This window comes from Canis lupus, chromosome 35 (assembly GCF_011100685.1).
Source record: "Canis lupus familiaris isolate Mischka breed German Shepherd chromosome 35, alternate assembly UU_Cfam_GSD_1.0, whole genome shotgun sequence".
Taxonomy (NCBI): domain Eukaryota; kingdom Metazoa; phylum Chordata; class Mammalia; order Carnivora; family Canidae; genus Canis; species Canis lupus.
Window position 1 is genome coordinate 26536680 of NC_049256.1, and position 27263 is coordinate 26563942.

The 27263-nt window shown below is 43.1% G+C and overlaps 3 protein-coding genes, 2 non-coding genes and 1 pseudogene across 5 annotated transcripts; 1 reads left to right on the plus strand and 5 right to left on the minus strand.

The window, feature by feature from the left end:
- Window positions 1-3826: 3826 nt before the first annotated feature.
- Window positions 3827-4951, minus strand: LOC119877881 (histone H3.1). Its single transcript, XM_038584432.1, has one exon. It carries the CDS (start codon window positions 4528-4530, stop codon window positions 4120-4122), a length of 411 nt encoding a protein of 136 aa, XP_038440360.1. The 5' UTR covers window positions 4531-4951; the 3' UTR covers window positions 3827-4119.
- Window positions 4952-5323: 372 nt separating this feature from the next.
- H2AC17 (H2A clustered histone 17) lies at window positions 5324-6104 on the minus strand. Its single transcript, XM_038584434.1, has one exon. The coding sequence runs from the start codon at window positions 6087-6089 to the stop codon at window positions 5697-5699; it is 393 nt and encodes a 130-aa protein (XP_038440362.1). The 5' UTR covers window positions 6090-6104; the 3' UTR covers window positions 5324-5696.
- Window positions 6105-6355: 251 nt separating this feature from the next.
- LOC119877882 (histone H2B type 1-C/E/F/G/I) lies at window positions 6356-6798 on the plus strand. The gene has a single exon (XM_038584437.1). It carries the CDS (start codon window positions 6387-6389, stop codon window positions 6765-6767), a length of 381 nt encoding a protein of 126 aa, XP_038440365.1. The 5' UTR covers window positions 6356-6386; the 3' UTR covers window positions 6768-6798.
- A 4788-nt stretch (window positions 6799-11586) lies between these two features.
- Window positions 11587-11658, minus strand: TRNAM-CAU. Its single transcript has one exon. It is a non-coding gene; the product is annotated as a tRNA-Met (tRNA).
- A 356-nt stretch (window positions 11659-12014) lies between these two features.
- Window positions 12015-12085, minus strand: TRNAG-GCC. Its single transcript has one exon. It is a non-coding gene; the product is annotated as a tRNA-Gly (tRNA).
- Window positions 12086-23632: 11547 nt separating this feature from the next.
- On the minus strand, window positions 23633-24337 carry cOR2B2P (cOR2B2P olfactory receptor family 2 subfamily B pseudogene; annotated as a pseudogene).
- Window positions 24338-27263: the final 2926 nt, after the last annotated feature.

Here is a 27263-nt window from a genome sequence, read left to right on the forward strand (position 1 = left end):
TTTCCTTGGGACATAGACCTGGGCACACTCAATTTTACTAAGTAAATTAAACAGTTCTTCAAAATGTCTTGTGTAAAACCAGAGTAAACAAACCGCCACATGAAAATATGTTTCTCCACTTCCAGAGCAACACATGATTATATCCAGCTTTCTGATTTTTACCAATCTGAGAGGTGTTACCCAGTATTTCATTATTTTAATTTGCATTTATCTGATTACCAAGTGAAGTTTAAAAATTCTTCATATAATTGCCAGCCATTCAATTATCTCCACTGAAAACCAGATTTTTCTCTCTTTCAGGATAGGCAATAAATTAATACACTAAAGGCATATTTTCTTACACAGAACTATCATTCCTATAAATGCTGTTTTCAGGAGAAAAATTTTAAACGCACGTTCTACCAGTTTCCATCTATGGAAGTACACCATTTCTAATCTTGTCCAGATAAGAAACCTTATTATTGGCAAAGAGATATTTAAAAATTCATTTTTTATATTTAAGACCTCTTTCACAATGAGAACCATGTCTGTGGGAATCTTTTGACAGCATGTCCCACTGCAGAGTGTACTCACCCCCTAAGCTCCATTTCTGATGAATTCTTGGGAACTTTTCTTGCTCTTCTATTTGATATCATCTCAGGGCTTCTATCCTTTGGAGCAACTGGGGAGTGAGCAGTTGTAGAAGCATCTGTTCTCATCTAATTTTTTCAATATCTTCCCTGCCTCCTAAACAAAAATCATTCCTGTGCTCCAAGTACTGTCCAGAATTGAAAGACAGGTATAGAAAACTTTACCTGGTGAGGCAGAAACTAAGAGAAATCTTCCAGGAAATAAGACTGGCCATTAGCAGAAATGACATGACTTGCTAATGTGTGACTGATCAAATTGGATCATTTCCCAAATCTCAACTGGTGACTAGTATAACTGACCATTAGAAATGGTACCTCAAGGGGAAGTGGGGGCGGTCGGGTAACTGAGTGATGGGCATTAAGGAGGGAATATGATGTGATGAGCACTGGATGTTATAATATATGTTAGCAAATTGAATTTAAATTTAAAAAAAAAATTTAATAAAGGATGGTATCTCAAACGCACAGTTTTCCAGAAAACAGAGAAAGTTCTAGTGAGAGAGTGGGGATTGGGCTGTTGTCTCTAGCCTAGCCTGCACTAACACCACACCCCCAGGCCCTTAAAGTCTTTAGCTAGAGGTGCATACCAGGTGCACCCCTTCAAAGCAGCCCTACCTGAGCAACCAAAGATATCAGCCTCTCTAAATCAGCACCACAAAGCTGGTCTCCAGCCTGTCTGGATAGCAACAGAAGAAAACCTTGCCGCTAATGGGACAAGGCCAAAGGAAGTTCCTGTGAGTTCAGACGCCCTAATGGTGAGGGAAAGAGCTGTGGGATGTGGTCATCCCATCTAGACTAATGGAGTCCATTGGGTGACTCTTTACTATTCCTCTTTTTTTTCCTTCTATTGCTGTTATTCATTGTTGTATAATGAATTACTGCCCCCTCCCCCCAAAAAGCAACTTAGCAGCTTAAAACAACAAATTTGTTATTTCACACAGCTTCGGAAGTTTGGAAAACAGAGAATGGCTTAGGTGGGTGATCTGGTTCACGGTCTATCAAGAGTCAAGGTGACTGCAGGGACCATGGTCACCTGAGGATTGGCTGGGGCTGGACATGGTTCACTCCCATAGGTACTGGTAGTTCTTCACAGACTGTTGGAAAAGGACTGTTGGTTTGGGATCATGTGGGTCTCTCCACAGGGGTGCCTGAGTATCCTCCCAACAAGTCAGCCAGAAGCCACCAGAGCAAGTGGCCTGAGAGAGAGAGGGAGAGAAAACAAGGAGGAAACACCACCCTCTGTGACCTAGCCTCCAAAACAGCTCTCTATCACTTTGACTTTATGCCATTTGCTTTGTCCTGTTCCTTAGAAGCCCGTACCTAAGTCCAGCCCCAACTCCAGAGGAGAAGAATTGGCTCCATTTTTTGAAAGTAAGAATATCAAAGAATTTTTGAACATGTCCTAAAACCACCTTTTCTCTGTCCAAACTTAGCCTTCAAATAGGATATATCTTCACTGATGTACAGACTCCCAATTCCAGTAATTGCCCTTTCTGAGGAGCCGGGAAACATAACAACCTAGCTTCTGCCCTGGTCTTTTCACTTAAAGGAAAACAGGTTTTTCTGCCCCTAGCTCCCCCTCAACACCCACCCCCGCAGTAATTCCCCTTTATTTTCCTGCAGCCATTGGAGGCTTATCCAGATCTTCCATCTTAGGGTTTATTGAAAGAATCCTAAACAAATTGACCAACTTTGTCCCCTATTATTGGATACTTTGGGAGAAGATAAGCTTTTCTAGAGCTAGTGAGGGAGCGGTGATAGGCCCTGTTTAAACCCCGCTGCTGTCAATTTCACATACAAAAGGTAAGTAAAGATATTTTGGAAACTGTAAAGCTTTATATAATTGTTGTTGTATTTTATCTGCTCACCATGGGAATGAAAATAGTGGTGATGATGTACATCTAGGATGAAAGGTATAATGCACACAGTGGTAAGCACTCAGTGACTACCTATGGCTGACAGGGAACTGTCTTGTGTCTAAAAGACAGTTAATCAGCAACACATTCACTCAACTAGAATTTAATGAGCACCTGCTGTTAAGTCAAACTTTACTGTTTTAGGGATACAAGAGTAAACACAACGAGAAAAATCTTGGCCTTAGGACATGTATATTATATGGGGAGAGAAAGTTGGGCAAAAACTTATTATTTTTTTAAAGATTTTATTTATTCATGAGAGACAGAGAGGCAGAGGCACAGGCAGAGGGAGAAGCAGGCTCTTTGCAGGAGCACGATGTGGGACTCCTCCCAGACCCCGGGACCACACCCTGAGCCAAAGGCAGACACAACCACTGAGCCACCCAGGTGTCCCAGTGGGGCAAAATTTATGACTTTTAGACTTAGGTTCACACGTGATTTGAAGGGAACACTTCTGAGTATTTCATAGAAATATGTTGTCCTCTAAGGGACAATGTTTACAGGAAAGCTCGAGTAGAGAAGGGTTATTACCACCCAAATGGTCTCTGTGGTTGTACTCCAGGGAAGTCACTATTGTCAGGTTGTTGGGAGTCCAGTCTTGAGCAACCAGGTATTGAAATCATGCTGCCTGCAGTTTGCTCCTCATGCATACTCTATATTACCAGGCTCCTGGAAGCTGGCAAATAAGACCCAGAGAGAGGGCCAATTCACCGATTTTACAGTATTGTAGTTTAGAATGGGTGTGAAGGAAAATGAACATTTCAGAGCCTTATCCTATAGTTACCAGATGTTAATGCTAAACAATGAGAAAGTCAATTCTCATAAGAAATGGTCTTAACACTAGCTCATTTTATTGGTAAAGAGAGCTATGACTGCAGGCAAATTTTTGGAGTTGTATAAAAGAAATTGAGTGTCAATAAGAAAATGTGAGGCCTGCACACCTGCTAGATCCTAGACAGGATACCAGCACTGCCGGAGTTCAGCTTAGAGGCACTCCACACCTCTTGGGAACCTCGACAACTCAAAGCATTTTCTCTATGGAACAAGTAGAACTAGAATAGAACCTGCAACGTGCCCTTCTGCCATGCTGTGGGTATATGCCAGAAGGGAAGGACAACTCTGCTCCCAGCCTGACTGTATCAGATGTGGGGGCGGAAGGTACCAGTGCTTATGCTGAATCTCCTCTTATTTGGTGAGAAGGTGGTTAAGTCCCTTTGCTGCGAAACACTTTACGTATGGGACTACCCAAGGGATCAAGGCCGGGCCGGGGAGGGGGGGGGGGAGAAGTCTGCAGACTGTAGCCGTTAAAAACTAGCTATTCGGCAACTGCTTCCATAGTAGTTAACGTATAGAGACAAGGCGTGGCCTTCCCAAATGACAAGTTCTACATACAGGAAACAGGATGCGGTGGTTGCTGAAGACCAGGTTACAGCGCTCCGGTGGCGCTCGCAGGACCTTTCACTAGGTTCGCACTTCAAGGAACACCCAGCCCAGGAGTACAACAGCCGCTCTCGGTGAAAATGAAAGTGGCTCTGAAAAGAGCCTTTGGGAGGGACAAGCTTTGGAAAGACCGTTTACGCCCTCTCCCCGCGGATGCGGCGCGCCAGCTGGATGTCCTTGGGCATGATGGTGACGCGCTTGGCGTGGATGGCGCAGAGGTTGGTGTCCTCGAAGAGCCCCACCAGGTAGGCCTCGCACGCCTCCTGCAGCGCCATGACGGCCGAGCTCTGGAAGCGCAGGTCGGTCTTGAAGTCCTGCGCGATCTCGCGCACCAGGCGCTGGAACGGCAGCTTGCGGATCAGCAGCTCCGTGGACTTCTGGTAGCGCCGGATCTCGCGCAGGGCCACCGTGCCGGGCCGGTAGCGGTGCGGCTTCTTGACGCCGCCGGTGGCCGGCGCGCTCTTGCGGGCCGCCTTGGTGGCCAGCTGCTTGCGCGGGGCCTTGCCGCCCGTCGACTTGCGCGCCGTCTGCTTCGTGCGAGCCATGGGCTGGTGCTTGTACTGCGAAAACCGGCAACTGGAGAGTTGCTGCCGGGACCAGACTTTATACGGACAATCCCCTCCTGATTGGTCACAACTGTCGAGGAAGTAACCTGATTGGTTCTTAATCCAATCCTCATTGGAGTCCTATGGTCTCCCAAACGGCTTCGTTTTCCATACTAATGATTTTAGTCATATTCCCTATTTTTATAGGAAAAAAACTACTTTCCTCCACCCTGTCTACTGTTCTCAACCAAAACGTTAAGATTTCGCCAGTGAAAGGGAATCGGACCTGGAATTTTGGAAGTCAGCGCCAAAATTGTCCTTAAAAAAAATGCATTTTAATTTCAGCCTTTCCCCCTTTGGCTATAGTATGGGATAAAATTGGGGTCCCTGGGTGGCGCAGCGGTTTAGAGCCTGCCTTTGGCCCAGGGCGCGATCCTGAGACCCGGAATCGAATCCCACATCGGGCTCCCAGTGCATGGAGCCTGCTTCTCCCTCTGCCTGTGTCTCTGCCTCTCTCTCTCTGTGACTATCATAAATAATAAATAAAAAGTTCAGTTTCATGAGAGCATTATTAAGACCAACTTTTATTTATTTTAAAGATTTTAGGTATTTATTTATGAGACAGAGTAGCAGAGACATAGGCAGAGGGAGAAACATTCTCCTCGCAAGGAGCCTGATGCAGGCCTCCATTCTGAATTCGGGGATCACGCCCTGAGCTGAAGGCAGATGCTCAACCTCTGAGCCACCCAGGGGTCCCAAGACCTACTTTTAGTGATGGTATGGAGACCTAGAACAAAAGCGCTTTATTTTTACTTTTTGTTGTTGTTTTTGAACAAGTTTTAAGACTGGTGTGGAAGCCGCCTGGAGCACCAAATCTTTCCTTTGCCCTGCCTACTGTGGTGAGAGGTTGATAGGTGTTAGAAATTATTAACTTATTTTGATGCTATCAAATAGATTACAGTAAACGTGGCTTCATGGCTCTATAGTTGAACAAACGGAGTTGGAAGGACTTTTACCAGAAATGGCCAAGTCAAAAGGGAGACTAGGTATTGTCCCTAACACTTAGGTTATCGGTGGTTAAAGTTTCAAAAGTGTTCAGGTTCTTCCTCAGAAGTAGTGGGTGGCTCTGAAAAGAGCCTTTGGTTTGAATTGTTGCCCTCGAAACCTTACTTGCCCTTGGCCTTGTGGTGGCTCTCGGTCTTCTTGGGCAGCAGCACGGCCTGGATGTTGGGCAGGACGCCGCCCTGCGCGATGGTCACGCGGCCCAGCAGCTTGTTGAGCTCCTCGTCGTTGCGGATGGCCAGCTGCAGGTGGCGCGGGATGATGCGCGTCTTCTTGTTGTCGCGGGCCGCGTTGCCCGCCAGCTCCAGGATCTCGGCCGTCAGGTACTCCAGCACGGCCGCCAGGTACACCGGCGCGCCCGCCCCGACCCGCTCCGCGTAGTTGCCCTTGCGGAGCAGGCGGTGGACGCGGCCCACCGGGAACTGGAGCCCGGCCCGCGACGAGCGCGTCTTGGCCTTGGCGCGAGCCTTGCCGCCCTGCTTCCCGCGTCCCGACATAGTGAGTTACTAATAGCGTTTGTTAAGGGTGGCTAGAGCCCCACGTTCAGAAATGCACTTTTTATAGCTCCTCCTGGGCGCGAAAAGGATGTTATAAGATTGGCTAACATTTCATTTCAATTTAGACCAATGGAAACGCAACTCCGTAGAGTGACTATCTTGATTGGGTCAAACTGTGACGTGATGTCACCCAAGGTAATCTCCAATCACCAGCGACCCTCCCCGTCTCCTTTGCATAAGTCATTATAATTGAAGAGGTGCGTTGCCCTGGTTCACTTTGCTTTCCTGCCGGTCACCATGCCCGAGCCCGCCAAGTCCGCGCCGGCCCCGAAGAAGGGCTCCAAGAAGGCGGTGACCAAGGCGCAGAAGAAGGACGGCAAGAAGCGCAAGCGCAGCCGCAAGGAGAGCTACTCGGTGTACGTGTACAAGGTGCTGAAGCAGGTGCACCCCGACACGGGCATCTCGTCCAAGGCCATGGGCATCATGAACTCGTTCGTCAACGACATCTTCGAGCGCATCGCGGGCGAGGCGTCGCGCCTGGCGCATTACAACAAGCGCTCGACCATCACGTCCAGGGAGATCCAGACGGCCGTGCGCCTGCTGCTGCCCGGGGAGCTGGCCAAGCACGCCGTGTCCGAGGGCACCAAGGCCGTCACCAAGTACACCAGCTCCAAGTGAGCGTTCTCCGAGGCACCATCCAACCCAAAGGCTCTTTTCAGAGCCATCTACACTCGCAGAGAAAGCAGCTGGTGCATTTCGCCTGCAGTATAACTGTTTGGGGCTAGGTTGAGAGAGGGGAGATCGCTGGTAAAACATTGGGTAAGCGTTTATTTAGGCTCACTATCAATGCAAATTTAGTACGGGTTCTTTGACGCTCTTTGGGAAGAGGGTTTCAGTTTTGTGCTCTGCCGCAATAGAAATTTCGCCTTTGATTACGCTTCATCAAGGAATCCCCGGATACTGAGCCTGGAGGATTGGCGGCAGATCCCTCCGGTAAGCAACCCTGCTCCATGGAGGGCAGTTCCCTAACTTAATCGTGTTCCTGAAGTCCTCGGCATCCTACTCCTCCCCTCTTGTCTTTGCTTTTTCCGGGGTTGATTTTTTTTCTTTCCTCTTCCATCCTTGAGAAACCCAGAGTGGTGCGTTAGGATTCGTTGTCCTCTTCTGCCATCGTGCGGCAAGAGGCGGAGGCAGCGGTCGAAGATTGTCTCCAGGTTCCAATGAACCTGCCTAAATGGCTCTCCTCAGAAGTTCAAAGTCCTGGGGACAGCCGTGAGCTGTAGGTAGGTACAGTCACTAGTTCTGTCTCTCTTTAACCACTGGATTTAACTGAGTTTCTCCAACAGTCACTCGTGCACACGACAGCGGGAAAGCCCAAGAGGAGAGCAAAAGTCATGGTGATTATTGCCATCTGGTCAAAGCTGCCAAAGAAAAATCAAAATACTCCCTACAATTTTTAAGAAATTGAGGTATAAAGAGGGTTATGCACTCTCAATTTCTGGTCCTGAAAGTAATAAATGTTTTAATGTTTCCTGTAAACCAAAACACCTGATGGAACTCATACCCCTGATTTTGCTGAGCTGCCCTTTGAAGACACCTCAGCATTTACGAATATGATTACATGTAACTAAACTGTACTTTATCCATCATGAACAGGTCAGTATAAACTTGGTAACCTTGGTCATTTTGCAGTTCCCTCTGTCCTTTTAAATATGCGTGCTTCCCCCAAGTTTTACTCTTGCTTCTCTTTGCAGGTAGTCTTTGTTTCCAAATGTTTGTCTTAGCCCTCCTTTGACACTTTTACTGCCTAACCAAATCCAAACATCCGATCAAAATGCTTGCATTAGCTTTCTGGTGTTGCCACAACAAAATACCATTTACTTGGCTGGTTTAAATAACCTACTCGGACAGCCCGGGTAATTCAGCGGTTTAGCGCCGCCTTCAGTCCAGGGCATGATCCCGGAAACCCAGGATCGAGTCCCACGTCGGGCTCCCTGCATGGAGCCTGCTTCTCCCTCTGCCTGTGTCTCTGCCTCTCTCTGCCTCTCTCTGTGTCTCTCATGAATAAATAAATACAATCATAAATAAATAAATAAATAAATAAATACTCATTTCCTCGTGGTTCTGGGGGCTACAAGTCCAAGATCCAGGTGTGAGCAGGGTTGGCTCCCCTTCTTGGCTTGCACCTGTGTCCTCATGTGGCCCATTTCGGTGTTTGCACACCTCTGGAGTCTCTTCTAAGAACATTAGTGCTATTGGATTAGGATCCTCCTTATGATTTCATCTAACTTTAATTACCTCTTAAAGGCCATGTCACACTGGGGTTAGGGCTCAACTATGAATTTTGAGCGAACACAATTCAATCCATAACAGCACATAAGGTCATTTTACTCTCAGCCTTCTATTCCAAATTATCTTTCATAAAATACTTCCCTTTAGCTCAAGCTGCAGCTAAAGACAGTCGTGCTGTCCACCTAACCAGAGATTTAAAGTCAAATATTCACAAGGGCCCACCCCATAAGAGCGAAACTGGCTGGATGCTAGAAACCAGGCCTTGTCCACAAAAAAAGGTGCTCTTTGCAATTTTTAATTGAAGCAACATAGGCTTTTGGCACCAAATTTCATTTTCCTTGTTTTAATAGCATATTTCTGTTCTCTTAATGCTGCTGTAAGAACAACCGTTGCACGAGGATGTTGAAAAAACTGCCAGCTAGCATCTGCCCATGAAAGGGACCAGTTGGAATGTCAGATACCTGAAGCAAATGAGGCCATGTGAGGGGTTTCACCTCATCATTGCCCTGCTGCAAACCCTGGACAGCAACTCTTTAAATTTTTTGAGAAGATATGCACTTTAGTATGGAATGTTCTAAATTTTCAATATAGGCAGCAGCTAATAAAAAATGTATGACGTGGTGCAGACAGACTAAAAGAAATATCTGCATTCTTCATCAAACCCTTAAGTTCGCAATTGGAGATCTCTGGGCATTAATGAAGATTTCTATGTCCCTGACAAGCTGTCCCGTGTACTTCTGCCACCAAAGCCCAGAGCACATGCCCAGATCTCCCCAGCTTCCTAAATCTTCCACTGAAAAGAATCTGTTCATCTGCTTGGGGCAGAGCACCAGGTCTTGCACACAGCAGGCACCCCCAGCTATTTTGTCCTATTTAAGTAAATGGAAAAAGAAGTAAACTAAAAGAAAAATTACCATTTCTTCAAGCTACTACTAGCAGTGAAATAAAAGTGGAAAGGGGTATTTGGAGGTATTTACTATGGATTTAATAGCTACCTGGGTAAATAAACCCATTCACCTCTAATGGGAGATTTATCTTACTGGGATACATTCTCCTCTACCTACTTTTCTTCCATCAGTCTCAACATTTTCTCTGTTTTCTTTTAGTGCTCTCCATCTCTCCTGTCTTGTGAAAGGAAGGAGACCGTAGAGGCCACAAGAATCTTAAACAGCTCCACCCCTTCTCTCAGCAGGACTCCCTTCTGCAAATGGCCCACCTTGTTCCCTGGACCCAGCTTCTTTCTTTCTCTTTTTAGCTCCTTGTTTTCTACTGTCTATTTAAATGAGATACAGACTCACATGCTGTTTAAATCAACTATGTAGTGAATCACTGATTTTATTTTGTTTTACTTTACCTTCATGCATATAGAAGAGTTAAGAACCATATTGTCTTCAGATTGAACAAAGAAATATCATAATGTAAAAGTCTTGAAGGAAAAAAGAAGATTCCAGTTAGTTAGCATCTTATGACTATTTTTAGAGAAAGACACCAGAAACCAATACTGCACCGTATGTTATTGACTAAAAATTTAAATTAAAAAAGGAAAATTAAAAAATAAATAAAAAAGAGAAAGGCAATCATGTGCAGACCTAGAATTTAAATGTGACTTTCAGAGGTCATAGCAATCTGAAGTCGATGTCTTTGAAAATTCTTCACCAGAAATATCCGTGGCCAGGTCCATTTTATGAAGCCCTATAGGATCTATTCCTCTGCAGCTGCAAAGGGGATTTCCCTCACCTGCACTAAAAAAGGTCTGGGTTTTCAAGCCTTGGTGCTGGCATTCCACTAGTTGGTACCCACCGATAGAAGCAGGCCTGAGAATGAAATGTTGACATGGAGAAGGAAAAGGGGGATTATTACTAAGAGAGGTATGAGTTGTCAGAATAAATTACTAGCTACTTGGAAGTGAAGGAAAGCATACCAGGGCGCCAGTCATTGGTGCCATGTGGTCGCTTCCACATTACCTCATCTGCAGAGCAGTGCATCTTTGCTTGCGCTTAAATCATTAGGCTATTTTATAGCTTGATAGAGATAGAATGTAAGTGGTAGATATCAATAAAGTGCAGATGATTCCAGGTGACGAGTGTGGAAAGGAAGGTGGGGAAGAATGAGCTGGCCTCCGTCTCCTTGTCCTCCTCCAAAGCTCATCAGATTTGAGCTCTGCAAGAGGAATATAGCTTCATGCAAGGAACTTCCAGGCCTCTGTGAAATCCTGTGCTTTGGAAATCTCAATAGTCAGCATTGATATAGGACTTTAATTCAAAGCTGCCAAGTGAGGACTACAATTGAAGATGAATACTTTGAGGAATCAGGAGACTCGAGATCTACTATCCAGCTGCTACTGCCACTCTTCAAAAATAAAAATCATTCATTCAACAACAAGAATGGGAGAGAAGCACAGCAAATTCTTGCAGGACTTGCCCTGAGAAAGATACTAGGTTTGGGACTATGGGTAAAAAGAGTGGTTCAGTTTTTGTGGGCTTTTTTTTATTTTAAATATAGAGATTTCTAGTGAATATGCCATAATATTAAATAATCGTGTGTGGTTATTTTTGTATTCTTCCATAATTTTTTAAAAGGTAAAATAAGGTGGAGAAAACTCAAATACTGGTGTTTGCTGTATTAGAAATTGCAACTTTTAACATACTTACAAAATCACCAGTACTTAAGATGTGCCAGGTAGTATTCTAGATACTACAACAACCACAGTGGCAAAACAGACAAAAAAACCAAAAACTCTGTTCTTGTGAATTTACATTTCAGGGGAGAGAAAATATATACTATAAAATATACCATACAGCAGGTAGGGCTAAGTGCTAAGAAGGAAAACAGAGCCGGGATGGGGAGGTGGGGGAGATTGCTGGGGAAGTTGCTATTTTAAATACTCCAAACTGCCCTTAACTGAATCTCTAAAGCTGAGACTAGCCCTATACGGTGATTTTTGAACTCGAAACTTACGTCTGGTTCACAATACGGTAGTAGGTAGAGATGGTGACCTTTCCACTGATGGGTTAAAATGAATCCTCTGCTCTCCACATGGGGAACCTGACATTACTTAGTTAGAAATTCCTGGTTGGTACATGAATTTCGTCCAAAAGTTGCAGAACCTTAGTTAGAAACGCAGAGACAGGATTTGTTCTAAATGCATCCAATGGGGGGGGGGGAGGGGGGAGCGTTGAAAATCAAAACAAAACTACAGCCAGCTTAGCAGAGGATGGTTTCGATCCATCGACCTCTGGGTTATGGGCCCAGCACGCTCCCGCTGCGCCACTCTGCTCTACTGACGGACGTCCGTTTTAAGCAGTCCCTTTATTTTATTTCCTCTAGTTGCCACCTTTATCCTAATTTTTTTCTCCCCGCAAAGTCTATAGTTTGGTTTTACCCATATTCCCAACGAGAGAATGAATCCAGGGCACATACTCTGAAAGCAGAAAATTCGATGTTCCTGTCGGGAAAGAGCAGTCGCCAGCCTGACCCACTGACTTAAGTGGAAGCTCCTCCGCGTCTCGTCTTAAAGTCCCACAATGGATATGAAAGCTCAGACACTGGACGAGGGAGGTATCCTACTACTCCACGGGAGCAATTCCGAAATAATTTGAAAGGACTGCAAGAAAAGAAAACTCGAAAGGCCTGTGCATTGGCCGGGAATCGAACCCGGGCCTCCCGCGTGGCAGGCGAGAATTCTACCACTGAACCACCAATGCCTCCTGGCAGGCAGGCAGCGCCACTGCTGGAAGTGCTGTCACCTGCTGTTGCTCACGGATCCTAACACACCTGCCCCTTCTTCCCCTCCTTTCAGGAAAAGCTCACCTGCGTTGCAAATTCCGCGACGTAGGCAGGCGGGCCGGGGGAGATGCGGTGGGAACCCTCGGGCGCTCGGCGGCGACCCCTGGGCACGCGGTGACTCCAGCGCGGTCTGACCCTTGGGGACCGCGCAGGGAGGGGCCCGGTACCGCCCTCTGCTGGCCGCCTCTAGAACAGCAAGGCTGGGGATTAGGCACGCTTCAGTTGCTATGGTTATGCAGGTGACGCTAGACTCCTTCCAGTCAAAGCGAGCACACACAGACCTCTTAATGGAGGGTAATTTTCAAAAGCATAAAAACAACAAAACAGGTACAATCACAACTCTCGTACGACTATAAAAATGAACCGCTAAAAATAAAAAAATTTAAAAAATTTAAAAAATTAAAAAAAATTAAAAAAAATTAAAAAAAAAATGAACCGCTTTTCGGCTCCTCTATGAAAGAACGGAGGAGATGCTACTACCAGGTCAAAGGAGAAATCAAAGGAATATTGATGTGATATTGATCACGATTATTGACGTGAATGTGTAAATAGGGGTAAAACTGGCTTTTCCGCTGGGGGCAGCGGGCTGGGGAGGAAGGAGATGTCCAATCAGGAGACGCAATTAATTTGCATGTCTATAGACACGAATTATTTTCTATCGTTTGGTTCTACAGTTTGCAGAGTCCTTGGATCAGAACCGGATGATGCAGAAGGGTATTCCAAAATTTCCCTTTGAAGCACAGATTTTTCTACAACCTTTTTCTTTTTAAAGATTTTTTTTAACTTGTTTATTAATGAGAGATACAGAAAACGGGGGGAGGCAGAGACACAGGCAGAGGGAGAAGCAGGCTCCATGCAGGGAGCCCGACGTGGGACTCGGGACTGGACCCCAGGTCTCCAGGATCACACCGTGGGCTGAAGGCGGCGCTAAACCGCTGAACCACCGGAGCTGCCCTTCTGTCTTTTTTTTTTTTTTTTTTTTTTCAGGGAGATTTTGCCAACTTTGAGTGCAAACACAGGGCCAGACTCCCAAGTTACACACACCTTTAAAATCTCACCCTTGTTCAAAGCCCAAAGTCTCCTGCTTCTGGCCATCTTTCCTTAGGGTGGGGACCCACATGGGGTCCTTCACATGTGGGCTCACAGATCTGTGAGAATGCGCTGAAAGACCCCCACATCCTCCCTAGAAGCCTGCACGTGCCCACATGCATTTGCAATTGATTTCCCATATTGGGCTTAGGATGAGCCCCAGGGGGCACTCCCTCTTTTACGTGGAAGGGGTTCCTTCTTAAGGACCATACTGGACCATACATTCATTCATTCAGACAGCTCCCCTCTCAGGAACCACAGCCTCTCCCTGCCCCCAACCAGCTTTCAGCTTAGGTTGGGGGCAAGGAGATGAAGAGAGAATGTGTAACTAGGTATAGATAAACCTGAATTCCTTAAATCATGCGTAAGGCCCTATGTGTCTGTTATACACACACACACACACACACACACACATGCACACACATGCACCCCTCATCTGTTCCTACTCCAGCTTCTTCACTGTGTTCCAACCATGAAGAATTATGGAATTCCTCAGAAGCCTCCAAGCACAAGCCCAAAATGCATGTTTAGCGTCTCTTCCTTATGACCACCGAGCTCTCCCCTCAAATAGTTATCCAGTCTCTCCTCTCCTCAGTCTCTGCCCTCCTTAGGCGTGTCTTTCAGGGGAAACTATACATCATCTTTATCACTGAGGCCTTTCCAGAATACTCTACATAACACAGCAACACCCTAGAAAAACACACACGTTCTACCCCTCTTTCTGGCTTTGTGTTTTTTCTCACACATTGCGTTCCTTGTGACACACCATTCTTCTTTTTTTTTTTTTTTTTCAATCTTCTGACACTTACCAGATGAGATGCTCCAAACAGAGATTTGGCATGTTTAGCTTACTTACTGCTACATCTCTAACTTCTGAAATCATAGAGGCAACAACTAGATGCTCAGTATTTATCAGTTGAGTAGATGGATGTATTTGCATTCTCCAGCATGGTATTGTAGTACACCCTTGCAGGGCACAGTATTGGCTGACTCCTCATCACTCTACTTTTGCCTCTTCGAACTGACAATAGGTCCAATCTCAGGATCTCCCAATTAGTTTAAGCCAGTGGCTCTCAAACTTCAGCATGCGTGGGAATCACCCGGAGGGCTTATTAGACACAGATGGCTGGGCCACTCACTCTAGAGATGCCAATTCAGTAGATTGCTGGTGGGCACAAGAATTGACATTTGTAGCAAATGCTCAGGTGGTGCCAGACTTAAAAGAATCACACATGGGCCCTGCCATGCCCTGCTTGCTGGGATTGTTTCAGAAAGCCAGGAGTCAGCTACTCAAGTACAGTTCCTCCCCCCCCCCCCACCCCGCCCCCGGCTATATGGTCTTAGGTCTAAATGGGCACATACCCATGTTGACCTAGTCTCCTTGAAAGCAAGAACTTCTACTGAAAAACTGAGAGATAGCAATTTTTTCTCCTACTAGGCAGGAGCCAGGACTGCAGCCGTAGATGTGGATACATGTCCCTTCCTCCTTCATCAGTTCTTTGGCTGGCCTAATAATCCAATTGACAGATTCACACGAGAAAAACAAGTTTAACCTCCTAGTACAGGAGCCCCATAAAAACATGAGACTCAAAGAACTGAGCAAAGCAGACAGCTTTGTACCTTTCAGACAAAGAAACAATAAATCTGTGAAGAACTGACAAGACAAACATAGCAAACATACTTTGTTATTCTCAATTTGATTTTTCTCTCTATCCCTATTGATAAAGACTCTGCAGGGGAGGAAAACAACTTTTCTCCTATTCTTCATTGCTCTTGGCTGAAGACACCCCTCTCCCCATACAAAAGAGATGAACAAGAAAAAACGGGCAAGTTTAATGACAAGTACACCTGCTGAATACATAGGAGAGACCCGTACTTAGAAAAGCCCCCCAGAATGGCCCAAGCCACCCATTTAAATACCATCTTCAGCTAAAGATGTTGGGTGAGAGTGGGAAAGAGGCAGTTGTAGGAAGTTACCAGGCAAGGCACAGTGAAGTTGTTACACAGATTTAAGTCTGGTGCCTTCTTCCTTGATAGAATTGCTAGTAATTTGGAGTTATCACTCTCTTCCCAGTATAAAGAGGGAGTCACCCATGCAAATGGAGATTTCTCTTCTAAATGTAAATTGCCTTTACAAAACGCTGACTTCTGCTCTGTTTTTAGTTTCTGGGTCTGCTTTTTCTCAAAAAAAAAAAAAAACACAAAAATCAGTTGATTTGGTATGGATTATTCTACTATCCCTCAACTGCGGTTTTCTTTTTAACAGCCCTAAATTCCCTATTTCTAGTGATAATTTTATACTCTACTTTCTGGTACAGGGAGGGTACCTTGCACATGGGAGACTTAAGTCCTGTTTTCAGGGAGACAAGCAGGGTCAGACTATCCTTGCACTGGTTGTTTCTCAAGTATCTTTAATTTCGAAAAAAAAAAATGTGTCAAAGTGGTGAATTTTGGAGTGGCATGTTCTGCTCTCCTTCACATCATTCCCACAGACTCGAGGAAAGAATATCTGGAAACCAGAATTAGTTCTGACTCCTCTCTCTTACAGGCATGTCTAATCTATCAGTAGACAGTGCCAGCTCTTATTTCAAAATACATTATTAAAAAGAAAACCACGGGCCCCAAATGGTGGCCTTTAGGCCAAGTCACCAAACCTGGACTTAATACCGAACCCAACTGCAGTTTTGACCTCCCCCAGAAATGCATTCTCACCCAATCAATCAGGAACTTTCTGGTCAGCACCAGTGAGGTATTCTGGGGCCTGGGACTGCTCCATTCCTGACCCCAAAGCAAAATAAAGTAATTTTCAGGATAGAACTCTCTGCTTTTCCCCTTAAGGAACTTGCCTGAAACAATATTTTCTTTTGCTTAATAACTTACCTAGCCCACCCTCGTTCCTGTAGAAGCCTCCCATTTTGTACACCTCCCCAGAACTCCCATCGACTTGGCCGGCAGGATGCTGCCCAATCCATGAATCACTTAATAAAGCCAATTTGACTGTTTAAAAAGCAACCTCCACAGGCCCCAAATGCCATCACTGAGGTTAAAGGCCCAAGTCTGGAAACCAAGACGTAATACCTAATCTAATTGCAATTTTACTCTCCAGGAACATAACCTTTGACCAGTTAACATGGGATTACCTGGTCAATACCAGGGAATTTACTGATAGATTCCCTTCCACTCCCCTTAGGAGGGCGCCCTTGCCTAAACAATGCATTACTTGCTAATAAATTCCTTTAATGGCCTCTCTCCACCTTTATAAACCTTTCTTTAGTTTTCTTTTAATTTAAAGTTTAGTTAACATACAGTGTGATATTGGTTTCTGGAGAATTCTGGAGAATCACTAGAATTTAGTGATTCATCACTTACATACAACATCCAGTGCTCATCACAACAGTTGCCTCCTTAATGCCCATCACCCACTTAGACCATCCCACACCCACCTCCCTCCATCACCCCTCAGTTTGTTATCTATTGCTAAGAGTCTCTTATGACATGTTTCCCTCTCTTCATCTCCCCCTTCCCATATGTTCATCTGTTTTCTTTTTTTTTTTTTTAAGATTTTATTTATTTATTCATGAGAGACACAGAGAGAGAGAGAGGCAGAGACACAGGCAGAGGGAGAAGCAGGCTCCCCGCGGGAAGCCCAATGTGGAACTCGATCCCAGGACCCCAGGATCACACCTTGAGCCGAGAACAGATGCTCAAACTCTGACCCACCCAGGCATCCCTGTTCATCTGTTTTCTTACTTAAATTCCACATATTAGTGAAATCATATGGTCTTTGTCTTTCTCTGACTTATTTCGCTGAGCATAATACACTCTAATTCCATCCACGTCATTGCAAATGGCAAGATTTCTTTCTTTTTGATGGCTGAGTAATATTCCATTGTGCATATAAACCACATCTTCTTTTTCCATTCATCAGTCAATGACATTTGGGTGTCAATGACATTTGGGTGTTCTCTGTAGTTTGGCTATTGCTGATAATGCTGCTATAGACATCGGGGTGCATGTATCCCTTTGAATCAGTATTTTTCTATCCTTTGGGTACCTGGTAGTGCAATTGCTGGGTCATAGAGTAGCTCTATTTTTAAGTTTTTGAGAACCTTCATACTGTTTTCCAGAGTGGCTGCACCAGTTTACATACCTACCAACAGTGCAAGAGGGTTCCCCTTTCTCTGCATCCTCATCGATACCTGTTGTTTCTTGTGTGGTTAATTTTAGCCATTCTGACTGCTGTGAATTGCTATCTCATTGCAGTTTTGATTTGCATTTCCCCAATAATCAGTGATGTTGAGGATCTTTTCATGTGTCTGTTAGCCATTGGGCTGTCTTCTTAGGAAAAGTGTCAATTCATGTCTTCTACCCATTTCTTAACTGGGTTAAGAACAAAAACTTAAAAACTTATTTGTTTTGGGGGGGTTCAGTTTTGTAAGTTCTTTATACATTTTGGATGCTAACCCTTTATCAGATATGTCCTTTGCAAATATCTTCTCCCACTCCACAGGTTATCTGTTAGTTTTGTTGATTGTTTCCTTTGCTGTGCATAAGTTTTTTTTATCTTGATGAAGTCCTAATACTTCATTTTTACTTTTGAAAAACCTTTCTTTAATTTAGCTCAGTGGAGCTCTACCTGCTAGATGGGATGCTGCCCAATTCACGACTTATCTGATGAAGCTAATTAGATCTTCATATTTATTCCGCTGAATTTTTATCATTTAACAATACCCAGAATTTCACCACTGCTCACCACCTCCTCTATCATTACAACCTGGTCCATGCAACTAGCATCTCTTACCTCGATTATTACAAATGCTGCTAATGCTCTCCTTCTGCCCTGTTGGTATTATTGTCCCTCCTCTATTCAAATTGTCTTACCCATCATAAAAAACAAATCCTACAGTGACCCATCCTTCCTGTAGGGGAGGAAACTTTTCCTCTACTCTCTTAAATTCAGTTGCTGGGACGTGTCAACTAAACTGATGAAAGACATTAATGGGAGAAAAAGCATACTGATTTTATTTTCAACTTTATGTGTATGGGTACTCCACGGGAAAGAAATAAAAAATTCAAGGAAGCCGTTAGACTTGGAAGCTGATATTCTATTTTACCAAAGAGTGAAAAATTGTGGAGAAATGACCTGACAAAGGACAAAGGGGTTTAGCTTCTGGGAGCATGAATTGAGGGAAGGAAATATGTAAGGAAATTAATAGAAGAGAAGGCTTATGTTACTAAGGTTTGTTTGTACAGACTCACCTTGGTGCCAACTTTCCATCTGCCTCATATCTATAAACATTCTCCAGAGAAGGGATTTCTGGCAGTCATCATTTCTCAGAATTTTCTGCTTTCTGTCACATAAGGAGGCTCCAAGAAGGTTTCTTTCTGCCTCTTTTGAGTCTTAATTGCCTTCAGCTGAAAATAATCTATATGCTAATATGGCATATGTTGGCTAGCACATTCTGATCCTCTCCATACCTCAACCTCTAATCTGTCTCCCATGCCTCTCTCCCTTATTCACTTCACCACGGCCTCACTGCTGTGCTATACGCAGGATAGGAAAAATCATTTCCCCCTGTTAACCTTAAAAATATAACTGCCAGTTATTTTACCAGCGAAAATGGATTCACTGAGCCATAGCCAGAGACTTGCAATCTGGGACAGTCAAAGCCATAGGCAAAGGAGATGAACACACTTTCTTAGAGGATCAGGGGAACTGGGAAAAGCTGTGCTAAACTAAAAGTCCATTGGAGCAAACAGATTTCAAAATGTCCTGGCTTTTCATTGGCTGAATTATGATAGTGTCTCATTGGGCTCTTAGGGGTGGAGCGCGGTAAAGCAGCATCCACCCTCAAGGTCTATGTCTTTCTATTGCATCTGCAACTGACAGCGCTGAGCATGAGAGCTCCCTCACCTGGCCTTCTGACTCCATTGAAGATATTTCCTTTATTAATTTTCATAGCTTCTACCCTTCTAGGTTCTTGGCTGAGACACCACTGTAATAAAGGTAGATTAACAGGAGAAAAATAAACAAGCATACTAACATGGATACCTCCTGTATACTTGGGAGAGACCCAGGAGAACCTGGTCTCAAGTCACTGCCTTTAAATACGTCTCCAGCTAAAGACATGATCCATGTTTGGGACCCAGAGGGGAGGCAGTCCTGGGAAATTTTCAGGCAATGTAAACAAGCATATGGTTGTTATGCAGATTTAAGTTTATGCCTTCTCCACTGATCAATGTTTCTAGAGATTGATCATTCTGCTCTTCAAGGTACAGAGAGGGTATGACTTGAAAGGACAATTCTTGCCTCCTGTGGATCTAGGAAGTGGCTGCAAACCTCCTTGCAAGTCTCCCCGTTCTGGTGAGACTTCAGAAACTAGAGGCCATAGAGCAAGGCTGAGCGTGGGGACGGTGACGCTGACACTCTTACAGGGACAATCCAGTGAGAATCAGGTCTGTTGTAAAAATGTGGAGGAAATGTTTGCCACCTCTTGGATGTTAAGTAGGAAGCTTCTCTAGGAGAGAGAGACATGGGCTCAAGGTCGAAGACAGTGCATTCACAAATGTGAAGGAGGCTCATCTAAGGAGGGAAGCTGATGGACAGGGAAGTGGAAATGAAAATCTCAGAGGTCAGGGAATATGCATCTTTGTCCTCAAAATTCCCAAGACCTTTCTTGGCCAGTGGTGACATTCAAAGTCTTGTCCCTGTGAAAGGATTTCTATCTAAAATGGAACTGGAGGATATGAAATGGAGACTCTCCTACAAACATCTTTAGAGGAAGGGAACATAAGCCCCTAGAGACTCATTTCCCATAAGTACATGATGTACAGAACACCAAGACTTATCTCCTGACCAATAAACAGCCTCAAGAATCTCACCCCATGGTGCCTGGATGGTGCTGTTGGTAAGCACCTGTGAGCTTTTTAAAATTTATTTCAGAGGAAGCCTGGGTGGCTCACTGGTTGAGTATCTGCCTCCAGCTCAGGGTGTGATCCTAGAGTCCCAGGATCCAGTCTTAGGATCAAGTCCCACATCGGGCTCCCTGCACAAAGCCGGCTTCTCCCTCTGCCTGTCTCTGCCTCCCTGCCCCCCCCTCCGTGTGTGTGTGTGTGTGTGTGTGTGTGTGTCATGAATAAATAAATAAAATCTTAAGAAAAATAAAATAAAATGTATTTTAAAGGGGGGAGGGAGAAGGAGGCTGCCCTCTGAGCAGGGAGCCCCATGTGTGACTGGATCCCAGGACCGGAAATCATGACATGACCTGAAGGGCAGACATTCAACTGACTGAGCCATCCAGGTGCCCCTTGATATAGTTTTTAAAAGGTGAATAACACTAGAGTCATACAGATAGTAATTAGACAATTGAATTTGTGTATTTGTGTGTAAGTTAAACACAGACATAATCACACTGTCATATTTACTATCTTACACTTATACCCACTCTTTACATTAGAAATATTATATTAGCACAAATATACATGCTTATTCAGTATACAGTATACCCCGCTTGTTGATGATTCTTAGTAGTGCGTCTTCCTTACTGGAAGGATGGCAGGTAAAGAAAATGCAAATCCACTGTTTGAAGTCCTTTTCTGGGAGAGAGCTAACAAGAGAAGTAAAAAGTCATCTCTACCCTGAAAGTCTTCCAGCTGGACCAAGAATTAAATCAATGGGAGACAGATTCACACAAGAGGGAAAAAAAACAACATCAAAAACCTACATTTTATTAAGTGCACCTAGAGGCCCAATTATGAAATTGAGGCCCTGAAGAAATGACCAAGGCAGGCAGCATTTATACATTTTAGACAAAGAGACGATAAATCTGTGAGGATTTGACAGGACAAAGAAAACTTAACTTTGGGAGCTCAAATAGTGAGGAATTCTAAACAGAATCTGGGCTCAGGTAGTAATTAGGGAGATGTAACAAGAATTGCTTATACAGCCTTCTTGGCCCATCTCTGGTCAGAAAGCTGTCTCTCTATGTGCCCTGATACAGGGAGGTTAACTTTCTGGGAGATTCATTTTCTGCTTTCAGGGGAGAGAGGAGGGTCAGAGTGTCCTTGCACAGACTGCCTCTTAAGTAACTTTTATTTAAAATAATCAATATGACAAAGTGGCCCTCTTGGGGTGTCAGTGCTTTTGCCCTCCACATCATGGTTCCGTAGAAGTATCTTAGTCTCATAATATATCCCTTCAAAGGGGAGTCCGGGAAATGATGCCAATCATTGCATGCTTTATTGATGGTATGTTCCCACTTGTGACTTTATAGATCTGATTGCTGCTCATGTTCCCACTATCCTGTAGTATATAATATGAAGTAAATACCTCTGCATTAATTTATGTTCAATTTCATCCATTTATTTATGGCTTCTTTTATTTTTATTTCTGATTTCCATAGAATTATCAGTTATTATCAATTATGATTTCTCTCAGTTTGGTGTCACTTTTAATCTAAGAAGCCTATCATCTTTAAGTTCATACAAATTATTGATAAGTGCATATTCTGTTTTTTTAAGATTTTATTTATTTATTCATGAGAGACACAGAGAGAGAGAGGCAGAGACACGGGCAGAGGGAGAAGCAGGCTCCTCACAGGGAGCCCGATGTGGGACTGTATCCAGGGACCCCAGATCACGCCCCGAGCTGAAGGCAGACGCTCAACCACTGAGCTACCCAGGTGTCCCATTAAGTCCATATTCTAGTAGGACAAGTGAATATAATTCATAGGACAACAGTGCTTTCCTTCCAGAGCGGTAGGGTTTTAGTAATCACCTTTTAAGGGAGGTTTTACAAGCAGATAGTGTAAATGCCACTTTTAGACAAGAGGCTTGATGACCCCTGAGCTGAATGCCAATAGGCTCATTCAAAATAGCCATAGGCCCTAACTAACCAACAACCTGGTTGGGCTACTTCCAACCAGGCACAGTTAATAAAAAAGGGAACATTCCATACATCCCTATACCTCCCTCATTCTGCCCTGTAATTGTGGGTCCTCAGGACTGCCTTGTGGCAGACAGTCTCTGCTTTGCTGTCCTGCCCTACTACTCCCTTGCAGTATATTCAATAAACTTCGTTCTGCCCTGGGTATATCCTTTCACTGCCGGTGCTGCTGGACTCCCATCCAATGGGGTCACCCCACAAATAGGAGCAAATAGGATTACTTTACCATCTTAGTCATTACCGCTCCATATTATACAAACTGTGAGAAGTGTGCAAATTCTACTCAGAAATCGAGATACGTTATATGTATATAACATTCTCTAACAATAACAGTCTAGTAAAATAGACTGTTAGTTTAGTATTTATTGTTCTAAATGAAACCAGAATGGATTCTAATTATTTATAGTATATAATTTAAATAATGTATTAAATACATCAACTTATATATTAAATATATCAACTAGTATATATATTAAATATTACTCATTATTTAAGGTAATAAGTGATATATTACATAAAATAATATATTAAATAATATGTATTTAGATAATAAATATATATCATATACTTATTAATATATTTTAATATAAATATATCCTTTAAAATAATCACAAACTGATAGTAAATATTTGTATATATATTTTGTATAAATTGTATTAAAGTTTGCCATTATATCATGTATTGAGTCAATTAGCGGCTCATCTTCAAAAACACAAAATGCCTCAATTTCCATCACTCTAATTTCACTGCTATTCTTCACAATTCTTTTAAAGGTCACTGACACCAAATTTGAGATCATATCAAAATTTATCTCTGGTAGTCCAGTATATATTTTTTATTTATTTATTTATTTTTTATTCATGAGAGACACACAGAGAGAGAGGCAGAGACACAGGCAGAGGGAGAAGGAGCCTGACGTGAGACACGATCTCTAGTCTCCAGGATCACAACCTGGGCTGAAGGCGGCCCTAAACCACTGAGCCACCCAGGCTGCCCCCATATTATTTATTTAGACTTCAAAATACAACTGTATTTTCTTTGGGGAATTTCCTCTCATACTTTATTCTTTTAGTGTCTTGCTTCTATTTTCTTTTTTAATTACATCTCTCACCGATGGAGAAAAAAGATAGGAACTTAGCAAAATTTATTTATTTTAAATATTAGCCCAGCAGTCTTTAAAGTGTGGTCCCCTGATCAGCATTACCTAGGCATTCGTTAGACATGCAAATTTCTAGCCCCCTTGTCACCCAGACCTTAGAAAACCTGAGAGGTTTGGGAAATAGAAATGAAATAAATTTTCTATCAATGACATTTTATTTGAGGAAGATCACTATAATAGCTCTTTCTAAGAGTAGTGAGAATAAGGCAACTTGTAGACAAATTATTAAAATGCATAAACCTCAAGTCTTTCAGAAGGCCTATCATTTGGGCATTCCTATTTCTTGATTAAGAAGATCCTCAGAATCAACCTCCTAAATGCTCCCTTTACATCTTTGTTTCTTAGTGTGTATATAAGGGGGTTCAACATGGGTGTGATGATTCCATAGAAGAGGGACACCATCTTCCCCCGGTCCTTTGAGTTGGGTGATGGTGGTTGCAGATACATGTAGATAGCAGTGCCATAAAACAGTGACACCACAATTAGATGGGAGCCACAGGTGCCAAACGCTTTTCGCCGGCCTTTGGCTGACTGAATCCTCAACACTGCTTGGACAATAAAACCATAAGATATAAGGATGAACGTTACAGGTATTAGAAGGAACAGCACACTGATAAAGAATAGTTCAGCCTCGTTTGCTGTTGTGTCTACACAGGACAACTTGAGCAGAGCAGGGACTTCACAAAAGAAGTGATCTACTTCTCTATGGCCACAGAGAGGCATCTGAAGGGTCCAGGTGGATTGCAACACTGAGTTGCCAAAGCCACTGAGCCAGGATGCAGCCGCCAGCTGGAGGCACAGCCTTTGGTGCATGATAACTGAGTAATAGAGAGGCCGACAAATAGCTACAAACCTATCAAAAGACATGACAGCCAAGAGAAGACATTCAGTGGAACCCAAGGCCAGGAAAATGAAGAGCTGGGCCACACAGCCACCATAACTAATCACCTTCCTGGTGCTGCATATGTTTACCAGCATCTGTGGAACTGTACTTGTGGTATAGCAAAGGTCCAGGAGCGACAGATTGGTAAGAAAAAAGTACATAGGGGTATGGAGTTTGGGGTCCAGATAAGACACAAGAATTATTGTCAGATTGCCAAAGATAGTCAAGATATAGGAAACCAGGAAGACCACAAAGAGTGGGAGCTCTAGCCATGGTCGATCTGAGAAACCTAAGAGGATGAACTCCTGTGGGATGCTTTCATTTACCTGGTTCATGTTAAATGGTTTAGCATTTTGTTCCCTGAAATATAAAAATTCAGTAAGTTAATAAATGCAAATAAATTTATTTACTGCCAGTTGGTAACAATCATTTTGTAAATAATTTACATAAATTATAGACCGGTGGTATTAAAAATGCAAAAAATGTATTGATAAAAATATAAATACCTTTCCAACTATTTCAAAAGTGTTTCTGTATTTGTAACAGTGTACTAACAAAATGAATTTCAAAATCTTTAAAGTGTATCATTAGTTGCTATATTCATGGAAGGTATCCTTTGAGCTTTTGTCATTTTGCAAGTTTGTTATTCTATTTCTTTCTGCCTCAATACCTACTAGTAGGTAGAAGTTGGCATAGTTCTGGGGCACGAGGGTGGCTCAGTGGGTTAATAGTCTGAGTTTTGGGGATCCCTGGGTGGCGCAGCGGTTTGGCGCCTGCCTTTGGCTCAGGGCGCGATCCTGGAGACCCAGGATCGAATCCCACGTCGGGCTCCCAGTGCATGGAGCCTGCTTCTCCCTCTGCCTGTGTCTCTGCCTCTCTCTCTCTCTCTATCATTTTTAAAAAAAAAGTCTGACTTCTGATTTTGGCTCAGGACTCAGGCTCAGGTCATGATCTCAGGATTATGAGATGAAGCCCAGCATCAGGATCCACATTCAAAGTCTGCTTAGTCTGCTTGAGATTCTCTTCCTTGCCTCTGCCCCTCCCTTGACTCACTCTTTTTTTTTCTTTTTTTTTTTAAGATTTATTTATTTTTTATTCATGATAGACATAGAGAGAGAGAGAGGCAGGCAGAGACACAGGCAGAGGGAGAAGCAGGCTCCATGCAGGGAGCCCGACGCGGGGCTCGATCCCGAGACACCAGGATCGCGCCCTGGGCCAAAGGCAGGCGCTAAACCGCTGAGCCACCCAGGGATCCCCCTTGACTCACTCTTAAATAAGTAAATAAGTAAATAAATGAATAAAATCTTTAAAAAAAAAAATGTTGGCATAGTTCTTGACATTGGAATTTATTCTAATTTCTCCTTAATGCCAATGAGATTCTTTGTTTGTGAAAATGGGTTAAAATTGTTTCAATCTCACCCTTCCCAATCTGAAAAAAAAAATGTAGACAGAATCCAACAAGTTATCAAACACAATTTAAGGATCTATATCCTTTTACTTTTCTTTTGAGGTTTATTTATTTATTTATTTATTTATTTATTTATTTATTTGAGAGAGTGTGTGTGTTCAAGAGAGCACAAGCCAGGGAGAGGGAGTAGCAGGCTCCCACTGAGCAGGGAAGCCTACTCAGAACTCAATCCCCGAACCCTAGGATCACGACCTGGGCCAAAGGCAGACACTTAACTGACTGAGCCACCCAGGCACCCATCCTTTTACTTTTAAAAGCTCAGAATTCATACAGGATTTTTTTAATAATAAGGAACTTGAAATCTGACAGACCTGGGATCCTACCTTGCCAATGAGTCCCATTACCCTGGGAATGTTTTTTATCCTCTGATCTTCAGAGGATAAAATGATCCACAAATGATCTTCATTTGTGGTATGAAAATAATAATACTTTTCTAAGTTGTTTTGTTGTGAGGCACAGATGCACAACATTCAGTCTGGATGTTGTCCCCCAGAAACAGAGCAGTGTGGATAAAAGGAACTTTAGTGATTCTGGATCTCCGAGATGCTCAAAGAGGAATTACTTATGGTTTTTAGAACTTTAAATTTCCTAAGGTTACCCACTGAAAACTAGCTTCCCATTTCCTCCTTAACTCCAAACCATCAACCTAAATAACAGGGATTGTAGTAACCATCTGCTGTGAATAACAGGGATTGTAGTAACCATCTGCTGGCATAGTGCCTGGTGCATAGAAACACAGAAATATTCCAGAAAGGATGGTAGATGGACAGAAGCTACTCAGAGCCCCACATTTCCTGGAGGTGTGAATATGTCCATTCTACCTACTAAAAATGATTCATTCCAAAGAAAACAGGATTTTTGAAATTATTTCATTATTTTATCAATAACAGAATGGAAATTTTTCATTATTATTCTTGTTCATCAAAATGTTAGCAATGTGTGTTTTAACTTTGTTTTATGTATGCTATTACACTATTCCCCCCTAAATATCCTCTCTTGCTCTCAGTTGATAAAGTTGAAATACACAGTCACAGATATAGATATGAAATGATGTTCAAATGTATCTTTAAGTGAAAAAAGTTCACTTAAAGTTCACTTAACATTTATGTAGTATGATCACATTAATTAAAAAAGAAATTGTATATATAATATAAATTTACATATATAATCACATACATTATATATAATATACACAGACACTACACAAGTACTACTATATGAATTAAAAGTTACCTTGAAGAACACAGGAGAAAGCATTACCCCTGGGAAATGGGGATGAGTTAAAGTAAAACAGGCCTTATGTGTGAGTTTAACTGTTTTTTGTTCTGATTTTAATAAGCAGACATTACTCTTGTGATATATTTTCTTAAATATTCCCACTTACCAATTTGCTCTCTATATTTTACTCTCAGACTGGCTTTGCTTTAGTTTGAGACTTTGATCTTCATGAGGGTACAAATTTTCATAAAAAAATTTTTTAACTGTTCATGCTTTCTTAACATTAAGTCTAATCTGCCAGGAGCTTCTCCAAAAGATGTGTGTGGGGGTGGAAG

Coding starts and splice junctions, on each gene's coding strand:
- LOC119877881 (XM_038584432.1), bottom strand. CDS start 4,530: ATGGCTCGCACGAAGCAGACGGCGCGCAAGTCGACGGGCGGCAAGGCC.
- LOC119877882 (XM_038584437.1), top strand. CDS start 6,387: ATGCCCGAGCCCGCCAAGTCCGCGCCGGCCCCGAAGAAGGGCTCCAAG.
- H2AC17 (XM_038584434.1), bottom strand. CDS start 6,089: ATGTCGGGACGCGGGAAGCAGGGCGGCAAGGCTCGCGCCAAGGCCAAG.